General features: G+C 37.0%; 1 protein-coding gene and 1 long non-coding RNA gene across 4 annotated transcripts in view; both read left to right on the top strand.

The window, feature by feature from the left end:
• Positions 1 to 16,749, top strand: part of LOC127414355 (kinase non-catalytic C-lobe domain-containing protein 1) — a 79,663-nt gene that overhangs the window by 47,038 nt on the left and 15,876 nt on the right. For 2 of the 3 annotated variants that reach the window (XM_051652328.1, XM_051652324.1), the window contains 8 exons: positions 1 to 97; positions 979 to 1,011; positions 2,476 to 2,569; positions 2,677 to 2,774; positions 5,548 to 5,741; positions 5,863 to 5,973; positions 6,336 to 6,483; positions 6,621 to 6,803. The exon at positions 1 to 97 is cut by the window's left edge and continues 253 nt beyond it. In XM_051652328.1, coding sequence (XP_051508288.1) covers positions 1 to 97; positions 979 to 1,011; positions 2,476 to 2,569; positions 2,677 to 2,774; positions 5,548 to 5,741; positions 5,863 to 5,973; positions 6,336 to 6,483; positions 6,621 to 6,803 — 958 coding nt within the window. The remainder of the gene's footprint in view (positions 98 to 978; positions 1,012 to 2,475; positions 2,570 to 2,676; positions 2,775 to 5,547; positions 5,742 to 5,862; positions 5,974 to 6,335; positions 6,484 to 6,620; positions 6,804 to 16,749) is intronic. The other variant, XM_051652327.1, reaches the window with a different exon arrangement.
• LOC127414408 (uncharacterized) lies at positions 10,346 to 12,096 on the top strand. Its single transcript, XR_007892791.1, has 3 exons — positions 10,346 to 11,095; positions 11,312 to 11,344; positions 11,664 to 12,096. It is a non-coding gene; the product is annotated as an uncharacterized LOC127414408 (long non-coding RNA).

Here is a 16,749-nt window from a genome sequence, read left to right as displayed (position 1 = left end):
CCTGTACGGAGACCTCTGCTTCAGACCGGACGTGGTGAAGTACGCTCAGACACTCAGCAGTCACAGTGAAGCACCCACTCTAGAGGACAAATCACAGGTGGGCTTCATACATGTCTGAATATTGTGTACGGCTGCAGTTTAATACAAACCTTCAGATCTTATCACTTAACACAAGTTATTAACTCTTTCCAGGGCTAGTGCTGATAACATAATTAAAAGCTTTATAAGTGAGCTGTGGGCAATTGTGATGTATTAAAAGAAGTGAAGGGTTTTAGATTAAAAATATACAGTCGCAAAAATATGAATCAAAATAAATGATGAAAACAAGTAGTAATGCCTCATAGTTGGATGAATCTCTCAAAGACATGTTGAGGTTATATTACATCCCAAAATAATTTTATCAATAAAATGAAGCCAATTTTTAGGGTCAGTAATATTTTTGCCATTGTGACATTATTTCAGTGACAAACACATTTTCCACAAAATGTTCATTACTGTAATGCATATGTATATTTTACTTTTGAATTTGTTTGTAATTCTCTTTATTGTCAATAATGATTTTCATTATATTCTCATTACTGTAATGCAGTTATTTTTACAAGTATTACAGCATAAATATAATGTAAAACAATCATTTTTAATTAAAATCAGCTTAAATAAATGGCAATACCAAAAATACTACCTTGATGTATTAATACGTCACAATTTAAATAATATACTGTAATAATTATTATTGTTTTATTTATTTATTTATTTTACTTTACAGTAATGTGCATAATTGTCATGAAAATAATGTCAATGCCAGAAATCTTAATGGTACAAAAATCTGATTAATTTTCTTTATGCAAATCATATTTCTCCTTTGATTTTGAGGTGAAATATGACCCAGGCATATTCATAAAAATGTTTAAAAATGTCTTTTGGAATTTGTCCTAATACTGAGTTTTAATGTTTACTTAATGCTAACTGCACTAAAAGGATCCACCTTTCAAAGAGCCAGAATTTCACCAGGTACAGTATTCTGTTTCTCTGGAAAACATCAAACAGTTTTCATTTTCATGCAATCAGTGTTTTAGTGGATGAAGATCTTCCATCATTCATGTTTTCAATGAGCCACGCACATCATGCACTCAAACACGTATATGGACAATGTTTTTGTATTTATTTAATGGATATTTTGCTAGTGTAATCATCACAAAATGAGAGTGTTAGATATTAACATGATAATACTTGAGTGAGTATTACCATTTATAGTAGAATATCAATGGCCTGTGTGTGTGTGATCGCTTTGATGATGGTGGAGGGTGTGTTTCTGACTGGAGATTGGACAGATGCTCAGATGGGCTCTACAGGAGAATCGGTGGTGCGGTCGGGCTCCTCTTACTCACCGCCCACTTCAAAGTGCCCACCATCGATCTCTGTTACCATAGTGAGAGATACAGAGAGTTTAGAGTGTGAATCAGACACTGGACACTGTTGATGCGGGAAGAGACACTTCAATCCAGTGATATTCACACCAAAACATCTACATCCTGCCAACACAATCGTCAACATACTGCCTCCAAACACAACAAGGGATGATATTGTGTAGTTTAAACTTAGAGTAATGGTAATATCATGGCACTTTGAGATAATTGATGTCATGAGATATATTTTATATATATACTGTATATATTAGAGGTGGACCGATATATTGGTTTTACCGATTAATCGGTGCCGATAGTTGCTTTTTGGAACTATTGTTATCGGAAAAAATAGATTAAAAAAATAATAAATATTGAACAAAAATCAAAAATAGTTTTTCATACTTTCAAAATAAGAGTCCCTGGTGTGTTTCGGGCTTGTTTATACTTAAAAGTCCCACGTTATGTACCAAATCTTCATTTTTTTCTGGTTATTTTGGGGATTTTGGTTGAACAATCTGAATCTGGGATTTTATTCATTTAGGACTCTTTGTCTGTGCCTGTCATAGTAAGGAAAGAAGTCAAAGTAAAAAAAAAATATATATTTTTTTTTAATATTGTATAAATCAGTTTTTAAAACTATTGGCCGATTAATCGGTTATCTGCCTTACCCACCATCTTAGTTATCGGTATCGGCAAAATCCACTATCGGTCGACCTGTAACAGTATATATATACATATATACACTATATGCATATACATATATGCATGCATATGTACCATTTTATTTACATGGTACCCCAATGCGCTTGGAATTACTATAGTACAAGTTCAAAAATCTTCAGTGTTGCCATAATACCATGTCCAAACAAAAACATATGGTATAATACTATGGTACTATAGTATTTGGTACTTTTGTGTTGGTTTAATCTGCCTCTTAGAATCTAAATGGATTAAATGCAATTGCTAAATCCTGCATTCTGTGAATGCAATGCATGGTTGATGTCTGAACTCAGTATGGTCAGTCATCTAGACCCATTGATTCATTTGTTTTATCTTCGACATTAAACAGGAGCTTCACCAGCAGCTGATCATCGAGAGCCGAAACCTGAAAAGGACCAGAAATTTCTACCACAAGCTGATACAGCAAGAGAGAAAAAATAAAGGTTTGATTTTGACAAGATGTACCTCATCTAAAATATTCATCATAGGCATTCTTCAAACATCACAGATGTGAAGGTGTTTTTTTTTGTTTGCTGTTCTGTGTTTGTAGGGTCGGACACAAAGCTGATGCCGTCAAAAGTGAAACTTCAGTTTGAAGAGCTGAAAGCCAAAGTGGAGTTTCTACATTCTGTGAAGAAATATCTCCAGGTTTGTGCCAAAGTACACACTTCATTTTCTTCACTGTGATCTTGCAGAGATTTCTAAGCATGAATATTCTACTTTCCACTATGACTTTTTGTAAAGCTGCATTGCAACAATATGTTTTATGAAAAGCACTATACGAATAAACATGACTTGGCTCGACATGTACATTAATTCACGTGGTGGACACTTTCATCCAAACCAGTGTCAGAAATTTACTTTGTCATTAAAGGGATAGTTCACCCAAACATGAAAATTCTCTCATCATTTACTCACCCTCATGTCATCCCAGATGTGTATGACTTACTTTTATCAGCAGAACACAAATGAAGATTTTTAGAAAAATATACCAGCTCTGTAGGTCCATACAATACAAAAAGTGAATGGTGACCAGAACTTTGAAGCTCAAAAAGCACATAAAGTCAGCATAAAAATAATCCATATGACTCTAGTGGTTTAATCCATGTCTTCAGAAGCGATATGATAGGTGTGGGTGAGAAACAGATCAATATCTAAGTGCTTTTTTTACTATAAATTTCCAGTTTTGACCAGCCCCGACCAGTAGGTGGCAATATGCAAGAAGAATGCGAATCGTCAAAAAACAAAATAAGAAGAATGTGAAAGTGAAAGTGGAGATTTATTGTCAAAAAGTACTTAAATATTGATCTGTTTCTCATCCACACCTATCATATTGCTTCTGAAGACATGGATTAAACCACTGGAGTCTTACAGATTACTTTTATGTTGCCTCTATGTGGTTTTTTTGGAGCTACAAAGGTCTGATCATCATTCACTTGCACTGTATTGGCCTACAGAGCTGAAATAGTCTTCTAAAAATCTTAATTTGTGTTCTGCTGAAGAAAAAAGTCATACACATCTGGGATGGCATGAGGGTGAGTAAATGATGAGAGAAGATACATTTTTGGGTGAACTATCCCTTTAAGGGGCCATATTTGCCCCCTGGATTCGATTTGACCTTTATGAGGGTAATTTTGTTTCTTACCATATACAACAAAGCTCATCCGATTATCAATCAAATACTTCAATTTAATCAATAATAATAAAAAAAAGATATATATAGTTTTTTAATTTATTAACTCTCACCCTTAAAATTAAATCAACATCGATTATGCAGTCATTGGTATAACTAGTGCTATAACAGAATATTAAGAACTGTATGAGATACAATTAAAAACAGAACTATTAATTACAGGGGCATTTTTTTGCACCATATTTTAAATTAGGGGGGCATTTATGTCACTTTTTGTGGCATTTTTGTCCAGTGAGTGGTGCCAAAAGCGAGTGAAATGTTCGTAATCAGATGAGATTTTTTAGGTGAATATTAGATTTTATTTATTATATGTACCTCCCTAACCTAAAACTTTAACCTGAACCCAACCAATAGTGTCCTTAAAGCAAATGCAACATTTTCTGAAGGAACCACGTCATATCATGTCGCTTCTATGTCACTTCTGTCTCACGTGTCAGCTTGCGTGTTTGGCTCGGCTTGAACCGCCGTCTTCTGAAACATAATTCTGATAACATCAGAAATACATTTAATACAGTTCTTGTTAAAGGTTTTAGACTTTTTAGAGGCATAAATGCAACCTAATAATTGATCCAGACTACTCGAACTTTAAAGACATTATTCCAGGTATGGGTAAAAATCTTCGACACATCTGATTTTTAAATTAACGTTGTCTCCTATGTCCACAAGAGGGCGCAACAAATCAATATAAACCACTCAGCACCGTTATAGCGATTGTTTATTGCAAAGAACATATCTGGCTGTTAACAAATGTGTGTGAAATGTAAAGTCAAAATATTTAGCAAGTTTATAAATGTAAAACAAGAAAAGAAACGTTTCAAAAGACGCTTCTATGTTAACTTAGTGTTGCACGCAGTACCTATACCAGTGCTGAAGTACTACTACAGACTCAAGCTTTATAATACCTGCGGTACCATTGTGTTTTTCATTAAATACAGCTGAACGTTCGTACTTAATGCTTATACAGCGAGACGCTGATAAGAGAGCAAGACCTCCATCTCAGGGGGGCCGTTCACTCCGAACGCATCAAGCATGCGCTAGACGGACGTCTTTGACAGTTGCGCCGTGTCACGCTGCTTTTTCAGCGTCTCATGAAGAAACGATGCATTCTTTCAGACACTGTGTCAACTTAAAAGGAAATTCAGCATTTAAAACGCGTCGTGAGACACCCGCGTTCTGTTCTGTTCATTGCACTGCGTCTGTTTTCGTCCAAGAATGTCAGTCATTGTCAGTGCTTGGCACACATCCAATATTCTAATGCTCATTTTCACATTCGAATGTGCATTTTTTTTATCTTGCATTCGACGAATATTTGAATTTCAAGTTTTAATTTGACAGCCCTAGCTCAGACTAATATGTGTTTTTTAATTCACTCAAAAGAGCCAGCACAGAAGAGTAATTTGTTCGAGAATCGAACTACACTGAGCCTGCTGTATGTTTCGCTGTAGAGAGGCAGCGCTGACTCTGAATTGTGCTGTAGGAAACACTGTATTTTCCTATGGTTTTCCGTCCACATTTGGGGAAAATCGGTGGCACGGAACCAAAAGTCATGAAATTCATAATGTTTTTTTTTTTTTTTTTAAACTAGAACTAGTACACGTTTTCCAACCCAATATCCAGTGATGCAATTTAAATTGGTTAAAATCACTGAAACATGCAGCATGTGATGGATTCTTGCTTTAGTGTGATCGTTTTCAAAACCAGTGTGTCATACGTATATTGCTGGTGTAGGTGTTATCAGTGGATCAGTGGGGTTTAGCGCTCTCTCTGCTGCCCTCTGTGGCCGTGTGTGGAACTGCACCTCTGGACCTGCAGCACTCTGAAGACCCCGCAGTGCTGAACCTTCTCTGTGAACAGCGCCGCGGAAAATGCTGCCCTCTAGTGGCCGCGACAGCCAACGGTTTAATGGCTTATCTGTACGCCAGGTACTATGAACTCTCGATGAACGCCTGTATATCCATTAAAGAGTCAAAAAAAGGCCTGTCTTCTTAAAATGGCCTCGCTAGTACTGTTACCCTCATCACGCGTCTTTTGTGCTATTAACAGGAACGCTCACTCTGATGGATATATTCAGCAGTTCTTCTACACATATCGCTACTTCTGCACCCCTGAAGAGCTCCTGCAGTTTCTAATGGACAAATTTAACAGCACACTGGGGTACGAATACCACATTACTTCCATTGCGACAGAATACATAGAGGCGACGTGTTTAATTTTTGGGGTGTTATAGTGCTTTCTCACAAGTTTGTTTGAGCGGTCTGACATGTCATTTTCATGCTCAACCAAAGGCATGCATTTGGGGCGGGACTATCTTTTTTCCAGACCAATGGCAGGTGGGGAAGTGTCTGAAAACAGTCATTATAGTTGCACTTCTGTTTGGTGACGCTTCACCTTTTAATGATAAAATTGTTATTTACTGTAGGACAGAGCAGTATAGTATAATTGAAATAAACAAAACTTGTCTGTTCACACTTTAAAAATTCTAACAGCAAAATCCTCCTGTAATTCTATAACTGCAGAGCCAGTGAAGATCCCTCATCAGACAGCAACAAAGTGTACCAGCGCACATTGGATTTATTACAGTTCTGGATCGGAGACGGACTGTCTGTGGACTTTAGCTCCAGATCTTGCCTTTTACACATGCTGGACACTTTTCTTTCATCTGAGGTGAATGAATGGATTTGTGTGCTATTGAACTGCTCGTTTAAACTTAATGTTGTAAATCTGCATCACTCTTTAGTTTAGCATGTGTAATACATGCGAAAGGGAAAATAACATGTTGTATCTGTGTATTGTGGTTTCAGGTTGCACCTGTAGACAGTCGAGGAGAGAGTTTGCGCTCAATGCTTCAGGCCACGCCCAGGAAGAGGCGTGTCTTTGGGCTGTCGTGTTCGGGCGACGCCTCCATCAGCAGTCTGGAAGAGGAGGACATGAACTCTGTTCGCTCTTTATGCAGGAAGTCATCCACAGAGGATGCTGCACGAAAGGTCTGTGATCACTGAATTACATATTACTGGCTTTAAAAATTATTGAGATAATATTCTGCATATCATCAGCGTTCGGAAAGCTACTTTGAATCTAAATCATCCCAAGCTACAAGCTGCTCATAGTTTAATTACAGTCAGGCTATACTCTTTTTATTTATTATTTTACAAAACGTTGCCAGCAACACAAGTAACCAGTTTTGAGTGTAATCTGATTACAAAATAACTCATTACTGTAATCTAAATACTTATTTATTCAAAAAAAAATTTTTTTTGTATTTTAAATTCTTTCTTTTTTTTTTTTTATTCTTGTAATCAGTCAAATATATTATGTTGTGTATTAAATTGTAAAATATTATTTATGTTGGATTTAGTAGATTATTGTGGATTATTGTTTCTGTGATAGCTGAAGTATGACTTGTGTGCAACAGTGAACAAGGAGGAAAAATAGACATTATTTTGAATTTGTTGAGTGAAGTATTTTAGAAGGTAATTTAAATGTGATTATTTTTTGATGAAGCAATTAATAATCTCATTACAATTTTAGAGAATTAATTTGTAGTGGATTACTTTTTTAAATAATTTACTGCAAGTAACAAAAAGTAGATAAAACAGAAGCTATTTAACTGTTTATATATATATATACAGCAAAACTATAAGGATGACAGAATTAAACATAATTTTAAGGAATATTTTGTGTTCAATACAAGTTAAGTTCAATCGCCAGCATCTGTGGCATACTATTGATTACCATAAAAATTAATAAATAAATCATTTGACTGGTCCCTCCTTTTCTTTAAAAAAAAAAAAGAAAAAAGCACAAATCTGTGTTCCAGTGAGACACTTACAATGGAAGTCAATGGGGCCATTTTTTTAAGGATTTAAACACATAAATGTGAAGCTTATAATCTTATAAAAGCACGTACATTAATAAACTCATGTATTATTTAAGCTGTAAAGTTGTTTAAATTGCCGTTTTTAAAGTTTTAGAGTTTGCAGCATTACGTCGTCATGGCAACAAAATTGTAAAATTGTATATAGCTTCACAGTAAAATCATGTTAACACGCATATTGTTTATGTCTCGTGTCTATACTTTTGAAACAGTATTTTAATGTTTACGGGTTGACCCCATTGACTTCCATTGTAAGTGACTCACTGTTGCACAGATTTGTGCATTTTAAAGAAAAGGAGGGACGAGCATACATAACATGCATTGAGCTTAACTTGTATTGAACCCGGAATATTCTTTTTTTTATTTTCCCCCATTTTCTTCCCAATTTGGAAGTCCTCGTGGTGGGGTAGTGACTCAATCCGGGTGGTGGAGGACGAATCTCAGTTGCCTCCGCATCTGAGACCGTCAATCCACGCATCTTATTACGTGGCTTGTTGAGTGTGTTACCACGGAGACGTAGCTCGTGTGGAGGCTTCACGCTATTCTCCGCGGCATCCACGCACAACTCACCACGCGCCCCACCGAGAACGAGAACCATATTATAGTGACCTCGAGGAGGTTACCCTATGTGACTCTTCCCTCCCTAGCAACCGGGCCAAATTGGTTGCTTAGGAGACCTGGCTGGAGTCACTCAGCACGCCCTGGACTCCAACTTGCGACTCCAGGTGTGGTAGTCAGTGTCTTTTACTCGCTGAGCTACCCAGGCCCCCCATAATATTCTTTAAGCTTTAAACAGATGAATTCACATTAAATACAATTAATAAAACGTAAAAATTTCAAACTTTGTAGAACAACGTCAAAAACATAGTGATAAACAGGCTTGGGGAGTAACAGAATACTTGTAATGCCATTATGTAATCCAGATACAAAAATGTGTAACTGTAATCCGCTACAGTTACATAAAAACTCAACATATTCAGATTACAGTTACATCTGGTAAAAATTGGGATTACTAGCAGGATTTCATCACAATGGCCACTGGAGAAATATGATTATTTTTGTGGAAATTCCAACATTCTTGTCACTTCGATGGAGAAAAGGGAAACAACATTACAGTTCAGTGCAATATATACCTTCCAGTTGTGAAGATGCAGTGTTTTTCCAAGGACCCGATACATAATTTAAAGAAGCATTTAAAGGTAAGACCCACATGAAAATCACGTTTGCTAGGATAGCTCAAATTAGTCATAAGTGTTACTTAATTTCGCCATCCGACCGTCTGTCGATCGTTTTCATGGGAGCAGGAATAGAAGCGAAGAAACGACCATTCCCCCCGGCAAATGGCCCGTATTCTGGTACACGGGACGCCTACTTTAGTGTGACTTCTCATTTCCATCTTAACATCAGTTGAAACTCTAAAATCGTTCTCTGAAATACATTCATGTTTTAATGACACCAGTAATTGGGACAGCATTTATTTTTTTCTTGTTAAAAAAATCCAGATTGTACACCAAATAATGAATACCAAATGAACTGAAAATTGTATTAAGTTCTTAGGGGAAAAGTGCAATGGACAATTTATCTGATTTTGATACTTATTATACTGTAAATGTATCATTAAGCAGTTCAAAAGTATCAGTGAGGGAGAAACACTGGCAAATGTAACATTTGAAAACTCATAGAAAGTAGGAATAAGTAAATCAAGACACACTAAAAAGGTTTGAATCTGTTTTGATCTGTTCTTTAAAACAAGATGACAGACACTGGATGCATTAATAATAATAATAATAATAATAATGAAGATAGCATGTGATCTACCTATTGCAGTAAGAAGTTCATGAATGGTCAGTGCCAATTAGTTACATGCCAACTGCAATACATGGCAGAGTTTTTGAATGTGAGGTATATCCTGTCAGATTTTGTTTAATGTTAACCAAGACATAATTCAGTGCATCTATTCTAACTGTATTTGCTTGATGAGAAAATAAACTAGTTTCTGTAACAGATCACCTGATTTGGTTAAAAATGCGGAGTTGTTCTACATTTGAACATATTCTGTTTTCCTCTTAAGGAGGCAGTGTCGCTGTTTTTCATGTTTTTTTGTTTTGTTTGTTTTTTCTTATAATAATAGCTACATCACTCATAACCTAGATAGCAAGGAGACGTTGACTGAATGTCTATTTTTAGTTGTAAGGGTCGGGATCAGTCGTCAATCAATTTTCAATGTTGAATCAGCATTCACTATTTGGGGGGCCTGGGTAGCTCAGCGAGTATTGATGCTGACTACCACACCTGGAGTCGTGAGTTTGAATCCAAGGTGTGCTGAGTGACTCCAGCCAGGTCTCCTAAGCAACCAAATTGGCCCGGTTGCTAGGGAGGGTAGAGTCACATGGGGTAACCTCCTCGTGGTCGCTATAATGTGGTTCTCGCTCTCGGTGGGGCGTGTGATGAGTTGTGCGTGGATGCCGCGGAGAATAGCGTGAAGCCTCCACACGCGCTACGTCTCCGCGGTAACGCGCTCGACAAGCCACGTGATAAGATGCGCGTATTGACGGTCTCAGACGCGGAGGCAACTGAGATTCATCCTCCGCCATCCGGATTGAGGCGAGTCACTACGCCACCACGAGGACTTAGAGCGCATTGGGAATTGGGCATTCCAAATTGGGGAGAAAAAAGCGAGAAAGAAAAAACATTCACTATTTGGTCGGTACATCAGAACATGGTTAGGTCGAAAATAAAACATATATTCAATGTCGGAATGAGGTTGATTCATCAACATGTACCGCCGACCCATTTGGTCGAAATCATAACGTTTGCTCTATGTTGAAACTTGGTTGGAGAAGTCGGAGTTCTGCACATGCACGTTTTTGAATCTACACTGGGCCAACCGTCAGTGGATGCGTCGCTAGAAAAAGGTAAGCAGAAATGAACTTTTATTCATCATTTTACACAATGTTTTGTCAGTCTATCATTGAATATCACTTTAGATATGACTTGTTTTATCCTTCAGTGTTTTAAAAACATTCCCGCTTGGTAAATTTGTAATTAAATGCCTTGTTTGCGCATCTAGTCTTCCTTGAGGCAGCCGGTAACTGAGGTAAATTTAGACAATTCACCATGTCGGACTCATTTTAGTTGTTGTAGATGGTCAACTTCAACATGATCAATTTCACTCGTGTTTTCTAAACTTTAACTTTAGTTCATTCATTTATCTGTCTTTCGCTCGTGAATGTCCTTCGACTGCTCTGGTGCCGCACACGTCACACTGAGTAAAAAATACACAAGGTGAATAAATGTTAAAACTGTCATTACTATCTCAAAGATTGTGTTTTAATTTTAGGGACAAACCTTGTGGCATTTTCTGCACTAATGTTCATAGAGGTCCAAATGAGCATGGCAAAGGTAGAAGTCTCAAGTTATCTTAATATTACAATTGTATGTCTCATAACAATATAACATACATTTAAATACATTGTCATCTGCTATACCTATAAATTGTGCTAATCTTGTGTGTTTTACATAAAGGATTAAATATGATGATTTTATGATTATGATTAGTAGTAGGACTGTTAATAATACTGCTTAATAATGTCACTTGTATGTATTTTTCTATTTCAGAGAGACGTCCAGTGCCTTATCCCTGTTTCATAGGTAATAGTTTTTAGACAATAATATTTTTTGCATTGTTGAAACTTCTCAGCTGCATTTTGTTGTTGTTGTGGGATTGCCTTTGCAGTAAATCCACCCAAAGAGGCTCAAATACAGAAGACATTGTTATTCTTTTTGAGTATTGTATTGTAATGCCAAATATCTCAAGATAATGTTTGATATACTGTAGGGTGGAGTTAAAATAGAATAACCTGTTATTTCTTTATAATTCTAGAATTTACATTCCTAAGACTTGAATTTATCATGGGTTGACCCACTGTTGAAATGCAGTTTCCCTGTGATTGATGTCTTTTAACTTTAGGGAGGAACTCCTCAACAGAGCCGCCTCCTCCCCAATTTTGGAATGCCCAATTCCCACTGCTTAGTAGGTCCTCGTGGTGGCGTGGTTACTCACCTCATTCCAGGTGGCGGAGGATAAGTCTCAGTTGCCTCCACTTCTGAGACCATCAATCCACGCATCTTATCACGTGGCTCGTTGTGCATGACACCACGGAGACTCACAGCATGTGGAGGCTCATGCTACTCTCTGTGATCCACGTACAACTTACCACACGCCCCATTGGAGTGAGAACCCCTAATCGCGACCACGAGGAGGTTACCTCATGTGACTCTACCCTCCCTAGCAACCGGGCCAATTTGGTTGCTTAGGAGACCTGGCTGGAGTCACTCAGCATGCCCTGGATTCAAACTCATGACTCCAGGGGTGATAGTCAGCGTCAGTACTCGCTGAGATACCCAGGCACCCAACATACTGCTTTTATTGACAACTTTGCAGCATGTACCTTTCATGAAAACAACATGTAAAATGTGGGAACATTTGCCATGAGGTCAGTGGATTTCTCACAATGCTGCCATGTTACATTAAATTAAGATTGTGAATTGATGCCAGAGTTTTAATACAAAGTCACATGATCTCAGGATTTGCAGGGACTCTATTTTCAATAATTTTCACAGAAATTTGGCCAACTTACTCTCAAATGCTGTATTGCCTAGGATACAAAAACCTTTATAGGGTTTTAAAGGCATCATAAGAGTTGTTACAGTATTGGGAATACTCCTGTGACCAGATAAGATTTGATACTGAAGTGGGTAATATGGCAATATTTGAATTGCATTGTTTTTTATTGTATTTATTGCAGGTCCTCTGTTTTTCTGTGAGCCCCAGTTGAAGACCGAGAACTTACAGATGTTATCCTTAACCTGTGTCAACCTGGACAGACGTCTATTCCAGTCTTACCTACACCACACGAGACTTTTTTCTGCTTTTATATGGATGGCTGTCTACTTGCATGTTCTCTTAAAAATGAGATGTATGCAAATGTAACTTGAACTGCAAGAGCAAAGAACTTGATCTAGTTGCAGAGAATCCCTTAAGTTAAAGGGATAGTTCACACAAAAATGAAAATTATCTCATCATTTACTCACCCTCATGCCATCCCAGATGTGAGACTTTCTTTCTTCACCAGAACGCAAATGAAGATTTTTAGAAGAATATTTCAGCTCTGTAGGTCCATACAATGCAAGTGAATGGTGACCAGAACTTTGAAGCTCCAGAAAGCAGATAAAGGCAACATAAAAGTAATTCATTCGACTCCAGTGGTTTAATCCATGTCTTTTGAAGTGATCCAGTCAGTTTTGGGTGAGAACAGACCAAAATGTAACTCCTATTTCACTATACATCTTGCCATTGCGGTCTCTGGGCACAATAATGATTTCTAGCTCGATTACACGTCCTAGTGCTTGATGCATGCGCTGAGTGCTAGATGGAGCTAGGAAGTGTAATCGAACTTGAAATCATGATTGCCAAGGAGGCTGCTGATGTGATTTATAATGAAAAAGGAGTTATATTTTGGTCTGTTCTCACCCAAAACTGACTGGATTGCTTTTTTGAGCTTCAGAGTTCTGGTCACCATTCACTTGAATTGTATGGACCTACAGAGCTGAAATATTCTTCTAAAAATGTTCAAATGTGTTCTGGTGAGTAAAGAAAGTCACACATCTGGGATAGCATGAGGGTGAGTAAATGATTAGAGAATTAAAATTATTTGGGTGAACTATCCCTTCAAGAAAACCTTTAGATATAATTGTAAGAATATTGTCACTAAGGGTTTGCTTTACTTAAAGGCGTATTGCGTACACATCTCTCGTGTGGTGAATTCACGTTGGCATGTTACGGGCGTAATCTCACATTTTTCTCTCAGTTGAGACATCCAGGATGAGCACACAAACACACCATTGTGAGTAAAGAAACCGATCTAAACCAAAACCAAAGAAGCTTCTGTAAGCATTCCTCCTACTCACTTGTAAACAGCGCTGCTCTTCCGTGTGTGTCGCATGTGGGTCAGTTCTCGCGTGAACATGCCAATGCGATTATGTCACATGCACATAACGCTGCTGACTGGAAGCAAAGATTTAATACTTAAATATTTATCTTTTTTGCACCAAAAGCGATCGTGTCACTTTAGAAGGCATTAATTACATATGGATGACATTTATGCTGACTGTCTGTGATTTTTATAGCTTAAAAGTTCTGGTCACCATTCACTTGCACTGAATTGACCTACAGAGCTGAAATATTCTTCTAAAAATCTTAATTTGTGTTCTGCAGAAGAAAGAAAGTCACATATCTGGGATGGCATGAGGGTGAATAAATGATAAGAGAATTTAAATTTTTGGGTGGACTAACCCTTTATTATTGCTCTCTCGCAATAATTTAGCCATGGTTTTACTTTATAAACTTTGATAGTCTATGTATTCCATTTCAAGAATGTAGTCCATCAATAGACCAAGGTGATCGCAGTTCAACCGGCAGGTCATTTCGGTGAGGTCTATCCTAAATCCAAGGTTCAGGCTATAGCATATGAAGTATCTGATGTCTTACAGTTTGAGTTGGCATCAGTTCATACCCTGAAGTCCATTGTAATAGACTGAAGTGATGTTTGTCTGGCACCGGCTGCATATAGTTGTCATCACTCAGAGACACGTAGCAGTGGAGTCCGACATGAAACAGGAATGGAGCTGGATCTGGCCAGCTCTGGTAACCTTGGGATATGAATCCTGAGGTTGAGACAGGGAAACAAATAGAATAATATTAGCGTAAATGCCATTTAATTTTATGCAGAGTTATAGATCATGATAAATGTTTCTGGTTCCAGCAGACCTAACTAAAAGCAGCCTAATTGTGAGTTGATGGATAAATTAGGTGTATGCCTCGCTAAATAGATGAGTCTTTAGTCTAGACTTAAACTGAGTGAGTGTGTCTGCATCTCAAACAGTGTTAGGGAGACTATTCCATAGTTTAGGAGCCAAATAGGAAAAGTATCTCCCTCCTTTTGTGGATTTTGATATTTTTGGAACTGTGAACAGGCCAGAATTTTGTGATCGTAATGAACGTGATTGAATATAGCATATCAGGAGGTCACTTAAGTACCATTCAAAGCTTTGTACGTAGTTAACAGAATTTTAAAATTAATATGAAATTTAACAGGTAGCCAATGTAACGATGATGAAATGGGGCTGATATGATCATATTTCTTGGTTCTAGTCAGCACTCTGGCTGCTGCAATTTGAACTAAGTGAAGTTTATTTATTGATCTTGCTGGACATCCTCCCAGTAATGCATTACAATAATCTAGTCTTGAGGTCATGAATGCATGAATTAGTTTTTCGGCAACAGAGAGAATGTGTCATAACTTAGCAATATTTCTGAGGTGGAAGAATGCTATTCTACAAACACTGGAACTTTGATTTTCAAAGGACAGATTGGTATCAAATATAACACCACAGTTCTTCGCTGTAGAAGACGATGTAACAGTACACTCATAGAGAGTCAAATTATATTTTAGCGGCTTGTTTTTAGAGGTTTTTGGTCCAATAATTAGTACTTCTGTTTTGTCGAAATTGAGTAGCAGGAAATTTCTGGCCATCCAATCTTTGATTTTATTGATACACTCTGCTAACTTGGAGAATTGTGAAATTTCATCGAGTTTAGAAGAAATATAAAGTTGGATATCGTCGGCATAACAGTGGAAACTAATTCCATGATTCCTGATAATATCTCCCAGGGGAAGCACATATAAGGAGAAAATCAGAGGCCCTAAAACTGATCCCTGTGGCACTCCATACTTAACTTTTGTTTGATCTGACAATTCCTCATTTACACAGACAAAGTGGCAGTGGTCTGCTTAATAGGACCTAAACTATGCTAATGCAAGTCCACCAACATAATTCTCAAGCCTGTTCAAGAGAATGTCGTGATCTATCGTGTCGATTGTAGCATGACTTTAGTAACCATGGTAAATCTGGTAGTAATGGTTTTCAAATACCATGGTTAAACAGTGGTTTCTGTAGTTAAACAAGGTTTAAATCTCAACGGTTAAATATGCAAGGTATTGCAATACTGAATTTCAGTCAACCACTCGCTAGAAAAGAAAGATGCAATGAAAGAAAATGGTGACTGAGAATGTCAGTCCCTAATGTTCTGCCTTATCTCCTTTTGGTTCAGAACAACATGAGGGTGTATATATGATGATGGCATTTTAATTTTATGGATGAACTAACTTTTAAAATCTGTAAAATTGACACTACCTTTAAATTAGCCTGTAATTTGTTATTATACATCCATTTGTGAATGTATCAGTGTGAAGGCATTTTTTCTATAATTGGCTAAGTATTAAAGATTTATATACTGTAGAAAAAGTAAACTCCAAAGAATTATGTATTTGTAAATGTATATTCTATATAAATAAAACAATGAGTATCTGAATGTGCTGTGTGTTTAATAAAGAGTACATATATTGGCTGATTTATGCATTTATTTAAGTATAGGATTTTAAAAACAAAAGTATAAAATATGTTGATTATAAAACGTCGTTTCACCAATCTGAGATCAACGTTGTTTCAACATGAAGTAATCAAACCAATTAGATCAAATATACATGGAAACTGTGTTGATTCCATGACGTCGTTTTACCCAGTTGAAATCAACATCTTTTCAACGTCATGTAAGCAAACCAATTTGATCGATTTTCTGTTAGTTTTCAATGCCGTGAACGACGTATATTCAACTTGCCTTCGAAGAGCAAAAATGCGGAATAAACATCAGAGATCAACGTCGTTTTGATGCAGTGAGAGACATCAATTCTACGTTGATTTCGATTTGGGGGAACATTATTCAGACATGGTTTGGTTCCATTCAGAAGGTATGATTAAATGTCATCGAAAAACATATCGTTTTTCTCTTTATTCACAAATGTGATCTTGATGTAATAAAAAAGGAATCTGATTACATTACTTTGTATCATTGTAACTGGATTACATTACTGATTACATTTTAAGTAATCAGTATTTGTAACTGATTACATTTTAAAAGTAACCAACCCTGGTGA

The sequence above is a fragment of the Myxocyprinus asiaticus genome, chromosome 23, assembly GCF_019703515.2.
Source record: "Myxocyprinus asiaticus isolate MX2 ecotype Aquarium Trade chromosome 23, UBuf_Myxa_2, whole genome shotgun sequence".
NCBI classification, from domain to species: domain Eukaryota; kingdom Metazoa; phylum Chordata; class Actinopteri; order Cypriniformes; family Catostomidae; genus Myxocyprinus; species Myxocyprinus asiaticus.
The sequence above is the reverse complement of the archived record's forward strand: the minus strand, read 5'-3'. Positions and strand labels throughout refer to the sequence as shown.